This window comes from Diaphorina citri, unplaced genomic scaffold (genome assembly GCF_000475195.1).
Source record: "Diaphorina citri unplaced genomic scaffold, Diaci psyllid genome assembly version 1.1 scaffold1897, whole genome shotgun sequence".
NCBI lineage: Eukaryota > Metazoa > Arthropoda > Insecta > Hemiptera > Psyllidae > Diaphorina > Diaphorina citri.
The window spans coordinates 69,774-87,440 of record NW_007379323.1 but is presented as its reverse complement, the minus strand read 5'-3'; the positions used below and the strand labels follow the sequence as shown (position 1 = coordinate 87,440).

Below are 17,667 nucleotides of genomic sequence, written 5' to 3'. Positions count from 1 at the left end.
AGTCCAAAATCGACCGCCTACGGCGGCCAATTTTCGACCAAAAATTTCCTATCTTAAAATACTCCCCGTGTGATAAGGGCACCATTCGATTCGGCGTGAAAAATCCCATGGGATCAACTATTCACATGCTTTCTTGTTAATGGTTCACAAATAAAAGGGAAATTTGTTGACACCGGGGAGTATCGAACCCGCAACTTCTCAACTGTAAGTCAGACAGTACTAAAAGTAGCACGATTCGATTCGGCGTGAAAAATCACATTGATTAGAGTATTCACATCCGAATGACCAAATGTTTTCGATGTCTCCTACCGTTTATGCGAAATAAGGGTTAAGCAACAATGACTTTGGTTAATATCAGGATGGGTGACTGTCCGATTTTTACCAAATTGTTACAGTCGCGTTCTTGGACCATACCGGGATAGCATACCAAATTTTATTTCTCTACGACAAACCGTTCTTGAGATATTTTTCCACGAAATGAGGGTTAAGCAACAATTAGTTTGGTTAATATCTGGATGGGTGATTATCCGATTTTTGCCAAATTGTTACAGTCGCGTCCTTGGACCATATCGGGATAGCATACCAAATTTCATTTCTCTACTACAAACCGTTCTTGAGATATTTTGTTCACAACCTTTTTAACATTTTCCACGAAATGAGGGTTAAGCAACATTGACTTTGGTTGATATCTGGATGAGTGACTGTCCGATTTTTACCAAATTGTTACAGTCGCGTTCTTGGACCATACCGGGATAGCATACCAAATTTCATCGCTTTACGACAAACCGTTCTTGAGATATTTTGTTCACAACTTTCTACTTTTTCCCATTTAAACCTGTAGTACGTACGTACGTACGTACGTTCGTACGTACGTACGTTACGTACGTACGTACGTACGTTACGTACGTACGTTACGTTACATACATACATACGTACAGACCATGGGCTAAAAACCACTTTTTTGGAATCAGGGGATCCCAAAACGGATATTTCCAACCATTTCCCGATTTTGAAAATTTGGACCGATTGCAATACTTTCATTACTAGTATAGCTCCGCTATACTGTAGTAATAGAAAGTAAAAATAATATATATTTATATATAATTATATATGTGAAAATTTTCTCAAGTCCTGACGGCGGCCGATTTTTGGTAGAAAATTTTATATCTTGGGGTTTGATGGCAGAGATTGCCCGTGTAATAACGAATCATATAAATTATAAAATATGAAAGATGTTTTTTTTTTACATATTTTTTCAGATGGAAAATTTTCCACCAAAAATCGGCGCCATTGGCGACTCGGGACTTAGAAATTAAAAAGAAAAGGTTCAATTTTCGGCCACTTTAAATGCCCTTATTACATGGGGAGTATTTATAGAAAATTTTCCACCAAAAATCTGCCGTCCCAAAACGGGACTTGAAATTAAAAAAAAGGTTCAATTTTCGGCCACTTTAAATGCCCTTATTATGTACATGGGGAGTATTTTGAGATAGAAAATTTTCCACCCAAATGCCGCCCTAGGGGCCCATAGGCGTTTCTGGATTTTTTTTTTCTTTCAATTGGGTATTCCGCAAACGTATTCTAGAAAGTCGTGTGATGTTCACACATTTTTTTTTTTTTTTTTTTTGTTCTCTTATAGACAATGCAATCCCTATCAAGTCGTGGTTCAGTGACCCTAGTGATACTGCTCTGCTAGCTCTACTGCCAGTACTCGACGCTTTGAGGTAAGTCTCGATGCTTAGATCCAATGATATTAATTAAACAATAATACCTAGGTAATTATTTACGCTGATCAAGCAGTACCATTTAAGTTTACCAGTCTGGGGTACTGAGGTTTTCCCCAAACTAAAAAAAAAAGTCCAAAAATAAATAATGTAAGTAAGTGGCCATTATTCTCCACAATAATGTATGACACATTTCCAAAGGTTTTTAATTTCTTAAGAGAGAAACTCTTTTGATGGATTTTTGGGTTCTTTGGATGTTGTTCAGTTATGAAAATTATATCTGTTGATAATTCTCAGGTTTACTCAAGACGTGAGATCCGTGCTTTCTCGGAACCTACACATGCATCGCTTGTGGTAGTCAACTCAAGGTCTTCTGATGTCGAGAAAACCCCAGTGTACATTCTACTTGATCTTTTTATCCGAGAAAATTGATGTACATTATTGCACGACAAGGCCACAACCTCTTCAAATGCAAGGCGAGATAAACAAGGCTACAACCTTCTCAGGCAAGACTAGAGACATAACTATATGGATATGAACCAGCTTTAGTACAATTATCACTCAAGGACTCAAGTACAAACTGAATTTAGTTCCGAGTTAAAAAATAAAATAAATAAGTGCCGTTCATTGTAGGATTTTCCCAATGTTTACCTACCATGCTGGCACCAAAAAATTAAATAAAAATATGCAGCCGACACGCGGCATACGGCACTTGGATTGCTTTTTGTGAGCCAACTTGTGTTCCAATAAATTGAAATGTGTTGACGCTAGGAATTTTCATTCCTGTCCTATCAGTAAGTAGGCACCTACCTATAAACAATGTATTTTATTTTTGTATTTTATTCTTCTATGCATCATAAAAATCAGCTATGATAGAGATGATGAAGATAATCTGACTATTTGGGGATCAGAGTCGTATTTTGCTTTGTTATAAAAATTCTATAGGAGAATATAGCTATATTTCGCAAAGCTAAAATTCTAATACATGGGTATACTGCAGATAAGAAATGCTGCATACTAGGCTTCTTCCGTGTCCTAACCTAGAGAACATGATGTAATATATATACAGAATTACAGATAGTGCTTGTATGATTAAGTAGAGCTGTAGCGCTCCACCCCTTCATGTCAGGAAGTAAGTTTGATAGTAATTTATTATTGTAGGTAAGAATGTATACCTTACCCTGAAAATATTGACATTAAAACCTTTTAACATTTCTAATTCAAACTGAGCAAAGAAATGATCTCATTTAGTTAAATTCTATTTATCTAGGTATATTAAATCTTCCATAATGTTTCACTCAATAGGATGATTACCCAAGTGTAATTTTTCTTCTTTCTTGTAATATACAGCCTGGCTCAGAAGTCCTAGCAAACTCCTTGTAACTTTTGAACAGCTTGGAATTTATTTATTTTTTTTTCTTCTGAATATAGGGAAGGGCCCATAGCTAATTTGATGGTGGTGTCAAAATCCAGGTTCAACCCCGCAAGTGACACTTTTTGGATAAAAGTAGTAATTTCTCGAGAAATTCAAATGATAACCAAAATTTCATTTGTGAAATCTACAACAAATTTCATGGGGAACCAAATAGTTCTTTTGCTACTTTTTGATAAGTGGTATTTGACATTACCATCAAACTAGCCATTGGCCCGGCCCTATCCTATCTTCAGAAAAAGAAAAAAGAAGAAGAAGAAAAAAAAAAAACTTCAAAATTCCAAGTCGTTCAAAAGTTACAAGGGGTTTGCTAAGACTACTGAGCCATGATGTATATTCTATACTGACCTAATATTATTATTGTAGGTACTACATCTTCCGTTTGAATATTACTATCTTAATGTGATAAGTTGATATTTGATAACTGATAAATGTTTACAGAGAATATTTCTTATGTTTAAACTAAATATTTTGTCTGAGGCTGTGTTTTGCCCCTATAATTTTCGCGGGCAGCCATTTTTTCGTGATGACGTCAGTTCATGTGTCAGTTCGTGATGACGTCAGTTCATGCGTAAACCCTGGCTGTTTCAACGTTATTTTTTTTTTGTGACCTTTTAGCGACATTTTAGGGGATTTAGGTACCGTTTTGGATGTTTTTGAGTGCGCCAATGTACTTTTTGGGTACTTTTACATCGGAATAGGACTCTATCTTGAAAAAAATTGTCATTTGGTTGAGCCCCTATAATTTTTGCGGGCAGCCATTTTTTCGTGATGACGTCAGTTCATGTGTCAGTTCGTGATGACGTCAGTTCATGCGTAAACCCTGGCTGTTTCAACGTTATTTTTTTTTTGTGACCTTTTAGCGACATTTTAGGGGATTTAGGTACCGTTTTGGATGTTTTTGAGTGCGCCAATGCACTTTTTGGGTACTTTTTCATCGGAATAGGACTCTATCTCGAAAAAAATTTTCATTTGGTTGAGCCCCTATAATTTTCGCGGGCAGCCATTTTTTCGTGATGACGTCAGTTCATGTGTCAGTTTGTGATGACGTCAGTTCATGCGTAAACCATGGCTGTTTCAACGTTTTTTTTTTGTGACCTTTTAGCGACATTTTAGGGGATTTAGGTACCGTTTTGGATGTTTTTGAGTGCGCCAATGTACTTTTTGGGTACTTTTACATCGGAATAGGACTCTATCTTGAAAAAAATTGTCATTTGGTTGAGCCCCTATAATTTTCGCGGGCAGCCATTTTTTCGTGATGACGTCAGTTCGTGATGACGTCAGTTCATGCGTAAACCCTGGCTGTTTCAACGTTATTTTTTTTTTGTGACCTTTTAGCGACATTTTAGGGGATTTAGGTACCGTTTTGGATGTTTTTGAGTGCGCCAATGTACTTTTTGGGTACTTTTACATCGGAATAGGACTCTATCTCGAAAAAAAATTGTCATTTGGTTGAGCTTCTATAATTTTCGCGGGCAGCCATTTTTTCGTGATGACGTCAGTTCATGTGTCAGTTCGTGATGACGTCAGTTCATGCGTAAACCCTGGCTGTTTCAACGTTATTTTTTTTTTGTGACCTTTTAGCGACATTTTAGGGGATTTAGGTACCGTTTTGGATGTTTTTGAGTGCGCCAATGCACTTTTTGGGTACTTTTTCATCGGAATAGGACTCTATCTCGAAAAAAATTGTCATTTGGTTGAGCCCCTATAATTTTCGCGGGCAGCCATTTTTTCGTGATGACGTCAGTTCATGCGAGGTCGTAAACCATGGCTGCTTCAACGTTATTTTTTTTGCGACCTTTGAGCGACATTTTACGGGATTTAGGGACCGTTTTGGATGTTTTTGAGTGCGCCAATGCACTTTTTGGGTACTTTTACATCGGAATAGGACTCTACCTCGAAAAAAATTGTCATTTGGTTGAGCCCCATTTAAGACCGGTTTCAGCGTCATCTATGTTAAGCTACGCCGAGCAAGGCCAATAAATTGATGGGTGACTTAAACATTATATTGGTAGTTACATATTAGGAAACATTAAAAGGAAGAACCGGCTCTAGTCTTGATTTTAAATCATTACATGAAAGAAAAATAAAAAATCAAATCTAAAGTAATAATAATAAACTGAATTTACTGAATATTAAGCAAATTAGGTAGGTACCTACATAGGTAGGTATTTCTTTAACCACGATTGAATAAACTACGGGCTAAAAAATTCCCGGAGGGACGGACCCAGCTTGTTTACCTTATAAAAGTCTCCAGTACACTTTTTGTATCCAGTATCCACTTAGCATTCTGATTAGCAAAAAACTGATTTTATGGGTTGATTTCCTATGAGGCACTTTTAGGCGTGTAGTTAAGCACCTACATTCAGCTTCAATTATACAAATCTACGAGGAATCCACAAAAATTTCTATTGATATGAAAACACCTTTTCCACGTCATGTATGTTTTCCCCTGACCTAAATTATCAAGGACACTTATTTACTCATTTCCTACTCCAGTACAATAAATAACTATCTACCTAGTACCTACTACTCTTTTTTGCATTTTTACTTTCTATTTTATTAACTTTCTATCAGGTACAAGTTTGTATACAGGGTGAACACGAAAAACGTTACCAAAAGCCTAGGGTAGATTTCTGAGGTCATTTCCAAAAAAAAAAAAAAAAACTTTCCCAAAACCCTGGGGTAGATTTTTGAGGTCATTTCAAAAAAAAAAAAAAAAAAAAAAAAACATTCTATAACTTTTTTTCGTATCTCACTTAGTTTCCGAGATATCCGGCATTTTGTTTTTTTCTTTAAAATACACGACCTTCCCCTAATAAACCGGTCAGAACTTTTTTTCAGTTAAACATAGAGAAAAATGGTTTTCATAACTGAAATCTGCACAAGATTTCCATTAAAATAAATAAAACTTAAAACACTAAATTATCTTTTTGTACCTTTTAGTAAGTTTTAATTTAGAAATTTCCATGATCGGCATTTTCTTTTAATAATTCAAGAGGAAATTTGACCAGGGGAAAAAAGTCAAATCAGATGGCATGCAACAGAAAAAATATCCCTGAAGTCTCAGCTTTCCAGCAATACCCATTTTGTCTCAATATGTCTATTTTTCATGGAGCCACAAACCATTTTCTCCTGAGAAACGCGTACATAAAGCTCCATAGCAGTGGCGAAGCAATTTCTGAGTACCTGGGACACGATGAAACGGTCGTTTTGTGCGGTTTGAGGCACTTTTCTTCATTGTCCAGGTTTTCTATTGTAAGATCCAGTACCATGGAACCTCTCGAGAACATATTGCATGGTACTCCGAGGGACAATGGACTTCTGGGCAACGTAACGGATACGTTACCCTCATCAATTGAAAACACGGCTTGGGTTACCTTCACAGGATCCAGATTTAAATCCGAATACTTAAAAGGGTACCCGGACATATAAGTAATTTATCAAAAATGAGCACAATAATCACTCACTAGAGGAAGAAAAACAAGATTTTCCAGGATAGCAGAATTCTTACTGAAAGGTCTTGAACGAAGAAAGGCCATAAAATGAAACTTAATGAACATTTTGGCCAACAAAAATTAGCACATATGATTGAAAACAACATTTGGGATGTCCCCTAGTAATACATAGCTCCCTTGCCACGAATCAAGGATTCAAGATTATCTTGAATCTTTAGTGTGGCAATTCTAGTCTTCCCATCCCTTTTGGGGTGGACGGATGGAGGCGGGGGGTATGGGGGGCCACCCTCATGCTCCACGCGTCCTTCTGTTGGCCCCGGGGGGGTTGGGTGGACTAGTGGTAGTGCTGTCACAATTTAATCTTGTTATAATTGTCATGATATGTTAAAATTTAATAATAAAGCACAATTATTACTATTACTATTACTAATATCATCCGTATTGAACAGGTAGAAGCGAAGTTATGGACATTTTTCGAAGTGTCCAAGTAATTTTGTGGGTGAGTGTAAATTAAAACTTACCAAAAGGTACCAAAAAGATAATTTTACTGTTTCAAGTTTATTTATTTTAATGGAAATTTTGTGCAGATTTCAGTTTTGAAAACCATTTTTCTCTGTGTTTAACTGAAAAAAAGTTCTGACCGGTTCATAAAGGAAAGGTCGTGTATTTTAAAGAAAAAACATAATGGCGTATATCTCGGAAACTAAGTGAGATACGAAAAAAAGTTATAGAATGTTTTTTTTTTTTATTATTGGAAATGACCTCAGGAATCTGCCCTAGGCTTTTGGAAACGTTTTTCCCTGTAGAGAACCTGAACAATCTAATGAGAAAAATATTAGAATCGGACAAAATTGGGAAATGGGGGGAAATGAGGAGCTCTTTGGAAAAAGGGCCAAATAGCTATTTGGCCCTTTTTTCGTAGATTGCATTTTCGAACGCGCCATATTGTATTTCCACAAAATTTCATGTTGATAGCTGCAGTCATGCTGAGTTATTTTGATTAGAGTGATAAAAGTTTGGCCTTTTTTGCAGAGGTTGTTTTACTTGGCGTTTTTTTTTGAACAGATTTCGTGCTGATTTGAGTTAGTTCAACAAGCTGTTGATTTTAAACTTTCAAAATTTTGAATCATATTGTATAATAAATAATACCAGAGTGATTGTTTTCAATTGATTTCTCTATTTTAGATTTCAGTTTAAAATGGAGTTCTGAAGATGAGTGAGAGTGTCTCTCTTTTATTCATTTCTTTATGTTAACTAAATTTGAAAATGAAAATTTAATGACTATAAAGAAAAAGAGTTTTTTTTTTGGTCTATGGAAAAAGAACCAAATTTTACACTTGATCTTTTTATAATTATATTATCCGTTCAAAATAGGTAAAAAAAAATATGACAATAAATGTATTTAAAACTTTAAAACAGTATTTTACATCATATTATCAAATCAGAAACATCCAAAAATTGCGTAAATCAGTTTTATGCTTAGTAAAAACTTTGAAAGGCCTTATCGCAAAACTCATTTTATGCAATTTGGCTCTTCTTCTAAAGAGCTCTTTAAATAACCATTGTATGGTCCCATGATTTTAGCCCTTGGTCTGTACATAAGTATGAACGCACATGGTACTCAAAATATCTTGAGAACAGTTTGAAGTAAACCTTGCAAAGAATAGTAAAGACAGTATTGTCAATATACAGGGTTTCCACCAATATATGAATTGCTCCAAATCTGTTGGACTTTTCGAAAAACAAAAAACTCACATTTCTTTGATTTTTACAAAGATTTTTTTTGGCAATATGAAATTCGCGAGCAAGTTTGCGACATCCGCAAACTAGTTCGCGAATTTAATATTGCCAAAAAATTATTTGCAAAAATCAAAGAAATATGGGTTTTTTATTACTTTCTATTACTACAGTATAACAAGCTATTTTACAATCGGTCCAAATTTTCAAAATCGGGAAGTGGTTGGAAATATCTGTTTTGGGATCCCCTGATGTCAAAAAAGTGGTTTTTAGCCCATGGTCTGTACGTACGTACGTAACGTATGTACTACAGGTTTAAATGAGAAAAAGTAAAAAGTTGTATACAAAATATCTCAAGAACGGTTTGTAGTAAAGTGATGAAATTTGGTATGATATCCCGTTATGGTCCAAGGACGCGACTGTAACAATTTGGTAAAAATCGGATAGTCACCCATCCAGATATTAACCAATGTAACTGTTACTTAACGATTATTTCGTGGAAAAGGTTGAAAAGTTTGTATACAAAATATCTCAAGAATGGTTTGTCGTAGAGCAATGAAATTTGGTATGCTGGTTTTGGTAAAAATCGGACAGTTACTCATCCAGATATCAACCAAAGTCAATGTTGCTTCGAACTTCAAAAAAAAAAAAAAATCAATTTTTTTTCATACTTTTTATGATTCCTCATTATACGGGGAGCATTTTAAGATAGGAAATTTTTTGACAAAAAATGGGCCGTCGCAGGCGATCTATTTTGGGACTTAGAAAATTTTAAAAAAAAAAAAAAAAAGTTCAATTTTTGGACAGCTTTAAATGATCCCTTATTAAACGGGGAGTAAAATTTCACATTTTTTTTTTTTTTTTTTTTTTTTTCAATTCCAACAGATTTGGAGCAATTTGAGTGGGTCATGCATTGTTGGACACCCTGTATATAATATAATATATAATTTTATATGTATGTTTTAAAAAGGTTGAAATTTAATAAATATCCTAGATCCCCCATCTCACCTCAAGTGTCAGAAAAACCGCCACCAACTCTAAATTTAGTTCAATCAACACCAGTTTAGGTATAGCTCCTTACGTCTTTGTTAACTTCTGAGGCTCAGAAACTACGCCCGAACTTTGATCATTCCCAGAGGTTAACAAAAACTTTCACCAGAGATTGCAGACTCAGAGTTCAATATACCCATCCCCTTGTCACTTGACAATCTCCAAACTACTATCACTTCCATTGCTTCCGTTGTCTTTGGTAATAATTTCAGGATCACTTCCTTCAGAATGATCTGAAGTATGCTTGTGTAATTCAGATGATTCAATGGAGTCTTGATGAGCACTCCCTGTTGACTTGGGTGAATCATGTTTGAGCTGCCATGAAGGTATACTAGGGGCTGTGGTGGCCAGAGTGTTTGGCATTGGAAATTGTTTTCTGAAATGAGCAAAATAGATCTCATGTGTTTTTCAGATGCATTTTTTAGGGGGTATTTTTCTACGACCTCTGGATCTCGAGAAAACTTTAATAATAAAATAAAAAAATAGAAAGTAATAAAAATGGCCTTAGTGCCAAGTGGTTCTCGATAGAGTTAAAATCCCGACAGGACCGTTTTCAATACATACTTTGTACAGATTGCCCTGAACCTCAGACCTCACTAAGTACAGTGTACACAGACATACGTTCCTATTAAGTACATAATTTGTTCTTACCTATTTAACAGAAGACCTTTTAAAGACAGTACTTCTGCTCTGAGTTCGTCGATTTGCTTATTATTTAAATGATTTTCCAAGTCTTGACTTTCTTGGTTCTGGACCATTTTACTGATTTTGGTATCAAGTTCGCTTAGTTTGGACTGGACAAAAACGAATTTTTCAATCATGTCTGATTTTAGCTCAACTAACATGTCATTTTGAGAATCTCGAACTGACTTCCGGTCTTTCTTATTTCCATTAAAATATTTGTACAGATATTTCTGAAAAGAACCAAATAAATAATTTTAGAATTTTTTATTTTCTATGGAAGAACGCCAGTTGGGTCCCATGGCCTCTTTTCTTGAGGTAGTTGGGTCCTGGGGATTTGAGGGTTCAACTACCAATTGGGTCCCATAGAGGTAGATTTTATTAATATTACTAGCTGAATTCCGTCGCTATATTATTGAACTTGTAGTTAAAGTAAGCAAGTAGGTAGATTTATTTATTTAATACTTTTTTACACTCATGGCTTACCTGGTAAAATGCATGAGAAACAACAAATATAACCACAGCAATGGAGGCAACATTAGCAATATCTCGAATTACAGGCCACCATAATCTTCGGGGTTCTTGCTTCATTGAGGCATACGAGTTTGACATGTCGAACATAAATGCCTGAAATATTAAGATTAACCCCCCAAGTTACAATCTCATTGTGATTTCCGATTTTTAAGAAACACGCGGTTTCACATTCATAAAATACTTTGTCTGGATATTTATACGGGAAGGACGTGAGTGAAAAAATAATAATAATAAAAATAAGGTCTCATTCTAATCTTTGAAACAAGCGTAACTTTTCCTGAGATCCCTGCACCTAAATTTTCTCGGTTGAAACCGAGTGTTCCGTGTCGTTAGGAATTCGGCTTTTTTAGCGATTTTTTTCCCCCCCATTTTCACACAATACACATACCTAATTTTTCTGATGCGTTTTTGAGCCATAAGAGTAATTTTCGATCTCAGCAAAGTTTACATGGATTTTAAACCCCAGATTTTTTACACCGAAGCAATGAGGCAAATGCATGGTTGGTTTCAGGAAGAAGAGCAACTTCATCTGGCCCAAAATACCTAATACTGTGCAAGTGTGACTGATCCTACCCTGCCTGCCTGCCACATATGAAGTCGCTATTTTAGACAACACCTTTAGGGTGTGTTTATGTACCGGGCTGAGATGAGCTCGGACGACGTGAGATAGCTGTCCCGGCGGCAAATTTATTTTATATTTATTTTTGTTTGCTTTGTAATTCGCATGTTTGTAATATCTAATATAAATGAAAATTATAATATAAACGTGCAAACTAGAGATAAAAAGTAAAAAATGAATTCAGATTGTACAAGTAAATCGAAATTTCGAATTTTCCGCCAACTTTACACGCTCATGAAGGCTTAATAGCCTATCTCAGCCCGGTACATAAACACACCCTTAAGCTGTCCAATACTTGCTCATTATTTATTGACAAGCAAGTATAAATAAATGAAACATTAATTTATTTTAAGCTACATCTGGACAACTAGAGATAGCTATCAGGTGCTGACAATTTGAATGTTCTATTTAAATTTTTGACCGAACGAAGTGAAGGTCTATGTTTTAACTCGACCGTTTTGCATTTGGTTTGGATGTCTGTATGTTCCGCTATAACTCCCGAATTTGGTACACATCTTCATTAAATCAAGGCACGTCGCTGATTAAAATTTGGGACCCCAAATTTGAACGGGGCTACCGTTACGATCTTTCAAAACTTTACGATCCCCCAATACAGTTGCCACGCATATCAATACATATTCATATGCGTGGGAAGTCAAGATGGTAAACCCCTGACAATCTATTGTTCTGTTTCAAAGGTTTAAAATCAACTAAAGGTAAATCCTTTGTTTTGTTTAAAAGGTTCAAAATCAAAAATTCTTTAATTTTATTTTTTAGAGTGATTGACAGGTTTTATAATAGTGTCACCTTTTTTTTTTTTTAGATATAGGTACCTACATAAGACGTGTAGATCGTTTTATTTCTGTTTTGATACATAATTATGTATTACGTAGGATTACCCAGAAGACATTTTTTGAAAGCAAGACATTTTTCTAAATCCTAAATTTGTCCAAAATTCAAATAGGTACCAAGTTAAACAACATATGAGAGGACGTTATTGTTAAAGTCTCAGCTTAGGCAAAAGAATCTGAGTGAGGTCTACAGTTCACAGAACCACTGGTTAAAATGGGAAATGAGAAGTTGCATGTGTATTATTAGGAAATCAATGTTTGTCTTACTTAGGTGAACTCTCAAGTACTTGGGTATTTAAAAATTGGACATGCTTAAAAAGTGTATAAAAAAAAATATTGGTAAATAAATAAAAGATAATTACATTTTGATCATTGAAAGCTCCTGCTATCTCACATGATATCCTCACTTCTTCATCAGTGAGACCTTTGCTCCGTAAAAACTCTTGCTTTCCCTTCAGTGGACTAGCTTGAACTTGAGGCAACTTTAAAAATGCAACAGCTGTATTAATCTGAAACAGAATAGAATACACAGTGCAGCAAAAGTCCATTAATCTAGCAGAGTGTACGGTAATTTGGGAGGATCAATCTGGCAACACTGGTTAAAATAACTAAAAAAAACCATGGAAAAAACATTCGAGTATAGTCCATTAAAGGCTGAATATCTTCCAATTGGCTTCAAGTATGAAATTAAAACTTCACATGGTCAAATGGTTTGTAAAAAAAAAAAAAAACTTGGAGGACACTTAGAATTTTCAGGGGCAGACCTTATGCAAGGCCCAAAGTCATTTTTTGAAGGCCTTGAAAAATACAGTACTTTGGTACAAGTTTGAGGTTGATCCCATAATCAGAGCTGGAGCAAACACACACCACACACTCTTCTCACAACACACACATTCCACACCCACACCCACACCCACCCATCCACCCACACAAGCTGGAGCAAACACACACCACACACTCTTCTCACAACACACACATTCCACACCCACACCCACACCCACCCATCCACCCACACACACAACCACCAGACTTTTGCCACACCCTGTATAAATAGTCCCTTGTGAAACTGACTCACTGATACTAATTCTAACCCACTTCTAGACATCACCCTTCTACAGACCATAAGACCTAAGCTAATAGGTACTGAGAAAAATAATGATGTGATTGTTTTCTTGTTACAGAAAATAAAAGAATACCATTGACATTATAGTGACCTACCATTTTTTCTCTAGGAGGATCCTTTGGTTTGTCCATTACAACAGGAGTTTGCTCTGATGGCTCCATAAAGTTGAATTGCTAGAAAACAGTAAATAAATTAAAAAATTAAAAAGACAATTAGGATTCTACTATTAACAGATAAAATTTGGTGAGCTTTCGAGAATACTCAGATCTCGAGAATTTCAAGATTGCAGTGAGAATACTTTTTTCACTTTTATGTAATACTTACTTATGTTATGGGTCCAATTCCCACCCTGGGCAAATATTATCCTAAACATGTATGGATTTTTTTTTTACTTTCCTTATCCTATAGGAAGGAAAGTAATGTAATCAGGTCAAATTTTTGATGGTCAGTTTTTAGTGCAAAAACGTTTTTTGTTAAGAGACATGATACGATGTGTTCAGGATACAATCTGCCCCTGGCAGGAATCAAACCCAAAACTTATCATTTACAAACAAGGCAGGTATATTAATTAAACTTCAAAGTGAACTAGGGTGCTCTCTCTCTCTCCCTCATCCTGGGTGAAGTTCAAGTTTCACTGACAAACTTGAAAATAATTTCTACACTCAGTGTTTATAAAGTCAGAGGACCCCTGAATATTTTTTGTAACAGCTAAAGATGATACCTAAGATGTAAGGTGTTGTGTGGGCTTCCTCTGCACTGGGGGCATCTGTCTTCGATGTTGGGAACACAAATGACACCAATAGATATGTGGCTGAAACCAATTGAAGTGGCTGAACACCTGGGCCTACCAGTAACAGATGGGGATGGAAGAACCTGATGGGACTTTGGCTACTACAACAACAACAACATACCTAAGATGAAATTTAGGGTATCTAGTGTTTTATCTTTTAAAGTACTTGTTAAACTTTGGCCAAAGCCAGGGTTGGCCCCAGGGGGGTGTGTTTTATAATCTTAATGTAAAATCAGACATAACCTACATATTAATTAAAAAAAAAAAAAAAAAAAAATGAAAAAAAAAAAAAATAAAAATGAAAATTGGGTCTTAGTTGTTTTGGATGAAAATTTGAATGGTTTTGGACAAAAACAAAAAAAAAAAAAAAAAAAAAAAAAAAGAGAGAAAGACCTTCCTAAATGCATTTTATTCTAGAAGAACCATGAAAAAAAAAAAAAAAAAAAACAATTTATTGATTAAAATTAAAAAGTTATGACCTAAAAACTGGACACAAGGTATGCAATTTTTAAAAAAAGTGGTTTTTTTGGACTTATCTTGGACAGGAAGGAAAAATGACCCAGAGAACCATGTTGGAAATGATGAGATTTACCTACCTTTGAGTCATTGTCAGTAGAGATGTATACGAGTAAGTATTTTACTTGTAAAGTACTGGTTCTCAATAAAAGTACCGGTAAGTACCGGTTCTAATTTGGATGTAATCAATTACTCAAAAAAAGTAATTGCTTTATTGCGAGTTTGCGCGATGAGTACAAGTCTACACTTACAGTCTACAAAGTACAAAACAATTACAAAAAGAACCGATTACTAAATAATGTGTGTAACAATGATAATAAAACTTACCCAGTTGAAATCAAACCTCAATAAACACATAAGACTAGCTGTTCACATACTTCAACTTCAAATGAGTGAATCTGTGGATGAACAGAACTATCCTAGTAATCTCATCACTCATCATCATTAAGTCAAAATCAAAAACTAAGATCAATTATCAAATTAATCACAAATCACACCAAAAACCAGTAAAACCACCTACTACCTGTTACTGGAAACCTGGGGAACCTGGTCTGGGCCCTAGACTTGCCCTAGAGGAGGAGAACTATCGATAGCACTATCGATAGTTTGAGCTTATAGCGATTTGTTTTTATAGTTTTTCTGCACGATTTTCGTTTTTGTCGTTTAGAAGTGAAAATTTAAAAAATAAAAAAAAAAAAAAAAAACAATGTATACAATTCAATAGAAAAAAATATATCTTTGTAGAAAAAAATAAATAAATAAAAAATGTTGAAAATAAACCCCTGACATAAAGTAGAATATGTGTACATTAGATAATTTTCTTTAAAATTAGGTTATTAGTTTGTCAGGGGATTGCCCCCAGCCCACCCGCGGGGGCCGGGCAGTTTTCAAAAGGCGCGGGGCCCCCCCAGTTTTGGGGTGATCAACTTTAAAATTTTCAGCGCCGCAGGCGAAATTTTTCAAAAAGGTAGTAGATTTATTGCCTCATTTGCTTTGTCACAAGTTAATTTTTGACGCAACCTAATCGTAGGATATTTTCTTATCCTAATTTTCGCTGAACGGCTAAAGTGAGCAAAATAAAATGTGGAGTGCCGCAGGCGCAAATTTTTGAAAAATTGTGCCTAGATATTTCTTTATCCTACATTTTAGCGAACGTAAAGTGAGCAAGATAAATGAGACTGCGCCGCCAGGCGGAGAAAATTTTGGTCCACAATCTTGAGACTCCAGTGCTCACCAAAAGTAAATTTTTCAGCGCCGCAGCGATCTTTTTTTTTTTTTGTTTTTGTTTTTTTAGAAAAAACCCATAATTTTTTTTTTTTTATATTCTAGTGTAAGTCCTCAAACGCCGCGGGGGCGCCCCAAAAGCGGCGGGGGCCCGGTTGGCAGTCTGCCCGATTCTGCCGTCATGGGAAGCCGGCCCTGCCCTTTTTGGGGGTTAAGACCTTTAAAAACAAGGAAAATATGTGAAGTAAAAAAAACTATCGATAGGCTTTTTGAAAGACTATCGATAACAATCGATGCGCCGCCGACGGACTGATAGTCTCCTCCTCTACAGTGGCCGCTGGGCTGGGCTGGGTAGACTCTTAGCACAGCCTAGCTCTAGGCGCAGTGCTTGCCCCAGAGTTGATCCTCCCAAATTACCGTACACTGCTAGAAAATTTGAAAACTGCTAGAAATATCGTACATTTTTACTTCTCCTGGCAGTGTTGCCAGACTGGGCAGCTGAGATTACCATACAATTTTACTGAAAATACCGTACTTTACCGTATGCCACTTTTGTTAAGTCGTACATTTTTGCATAGTACCGTACTTTTACAGCAAATTACCGTACATTATCGTATAACCGTATGCCACTTTTGTTAAGTCGTACATTTTTGCATAGTACCGTACTTTTACAGCAAATTACCGTACATTATCGTATAATTTTTTTTTACCGTACACATTATCGTATGAAAGCTCGAATACCGTACAAATACGGTAATTACCGTACATCTGGCAACACTGGCTCTAGCACTAGCACCTAGCACTAGACTAGCAGCCTACCATACCATACGCACTATGAGGGTGTGTTTATGTACAGGGCTGAGATGAGCTCGGACGAGGTGAGATAGGATATTGTTTCTACAGTTTTGCATTGGAGTGGTAACTTAAGCAAGGATAGCTTGGGATTGTTGGGCATTTTTTCTAACCCTCTGTCCCGGCGGCAATTTTTAAAATTTATTTTATATTAATATTTATTTTTGTTTGCTTTGTAATTCGCTTGTTTGTAATATCTAATTTAAATGAAAAGTATAATATAAACGTGCAAACTAGAGATAAAAAGTAAAAAATGAAACGCGTACAATCTGCGGAAAAAAATCAAAATTTCGAATCTCCCACCAACTTTACAAGTTTACAAGCTCATGAAGGCTCTGTGTTAAGTTACCACATCATTTTCCACACGCCAAGATCTAAAGGGCCGAGAATGGCCTATCTCAGCCCAGTACACAAACACAGCCTGAAGATGAAGTAGGTACCTATTTTTATGTTTGTTAGAGGACGACAATAAAAATCCCATGTAATTTCACTCGTCCTCAGGGTATTTTTTTTTAATGGTGGGATTTATAGCAAAATTCCCACAAAAATGTATTCGAGCTTTGGTACGATAATGTGTACCGTAATGAATTTTATATGATAATGTACGGTAATTTGCTGTGAAAGTACGGTACTATGCAAAAATGTACGACTTTACAAAAGTGGCATACGGTAAAGTACGGTATTTTCAGCAAAATTGTTTGGTAATCTCAGCTGACCAGTCTGGCAACACTGCCAGAAAGTAAAAATTCCTTCTACATCTATGGTAAAAATATACGATATTTCTAGCAGAGTGTACGGTAATTTGGGAGGATCAATCTGGCAACACTGGTTAAAATAACTAAAAAAAACCATGGAAAAAACAAGTTAAACAACATATGAGAGGACGTTATTGTTAAAGTCTCAGCTTAGGCAAAAGAATCTGAGTGAGGTCTACAGTTCACAGAACCACTGGTTAAAATGGGAAATGAGAAGTTGCATGTGTATTATTAGGAAATCAATGTTTGTCTTACTTAGGTGAACTCTCAAGTACTTGGGTATTTAAAAATTGGACATGCTTAAAAAGTGTATAAAAAAAA

The 17,667-nt window shown here is 35.7% G+C and overlaps 3 protein-coding genes across 8 annotated transcripts in view; 2 read left to right on the top strand and 1 right to left on the bottom strand.

The window, feature by feature from the left end:
* LOC103517581 (CTD nuclear envelope phosphatase 1) overlaps positions 1–3,419 on the top strand; it is an 18,867-nt gene extending 15,448 nt beyond the window's left edge. For all 5 annotated transcript variants that reach the window (XM_026829620.1, XM_026829619.1, XM_008482625.3 and 2 more), the window contains 2 exons: positions 1,640–1,724; positions 2,022–3,419. In XM_026829620.1, coding sequence (XP_026685421.1) covers positions 1,640–1,724; positions 2,022–2,082 — 146 coding nt within the window. In that variant the 3' untranslated portion in view covers positions 2,083–3,419. The remainder of the gene's footprint in view (positions 1–1,639; positions 1,725–2,021) is intronic.
* Positions 3,420–9,326: 5,907 nt separating this feature from the next.
* LOC103517580 (peroxisomal membrane protein PEX14) lies at positions 9,327–15,039 on the bottom strand. Of its 2 annotated transcripts, XM_008482624.3 has the most exons (7): positions 14,843–15,039; positions 13,931–14,020; positions 13,305–13,382; positions 12,449–12,595; positions 10,569–10,709; positions 10,053–10,315; positions 9,327–9,777 (listed from the first exon to the last, which is right to left on the bottom strand). In XM_008482624.3, the coding sequence occupies exons 3-7, from the start codon at positions 13,368–13,370 to the stop codon at positions 9,549–9,551; spliced, it is 846 nt and encodes a 281-aa protein (XP_008480846.1). In that variant the 5' UTR covers positions 13,371–13,382; positions 13,931–14,020; positions 14,843–15,039; the 3' UTR covers positions 9,327–9,548. The 2 variants fall into 2 exon arrangements, with proteins under 2 accessions (XP_008480846.1, XP_008480844.1); XM_008482622.3 differs by lacking the exon at positions 13,931–14,020.
* The window catches only part of LOC113470878 (TATA-box-binding protein-like), an 11,926-nt gene continuing 6,934 nt past the window's right edge, over positions 12,676–17,667 (top strand). Inside the window, exon 1 of the mRNA XM_026829622.1 lies at positions 12,676–12,717. The gene's annotated coding sequence lies outside the window, so the exon portion shown is untranslated. The remainder of the gene's footprint in view (positions 12,718–17,667) is intronic.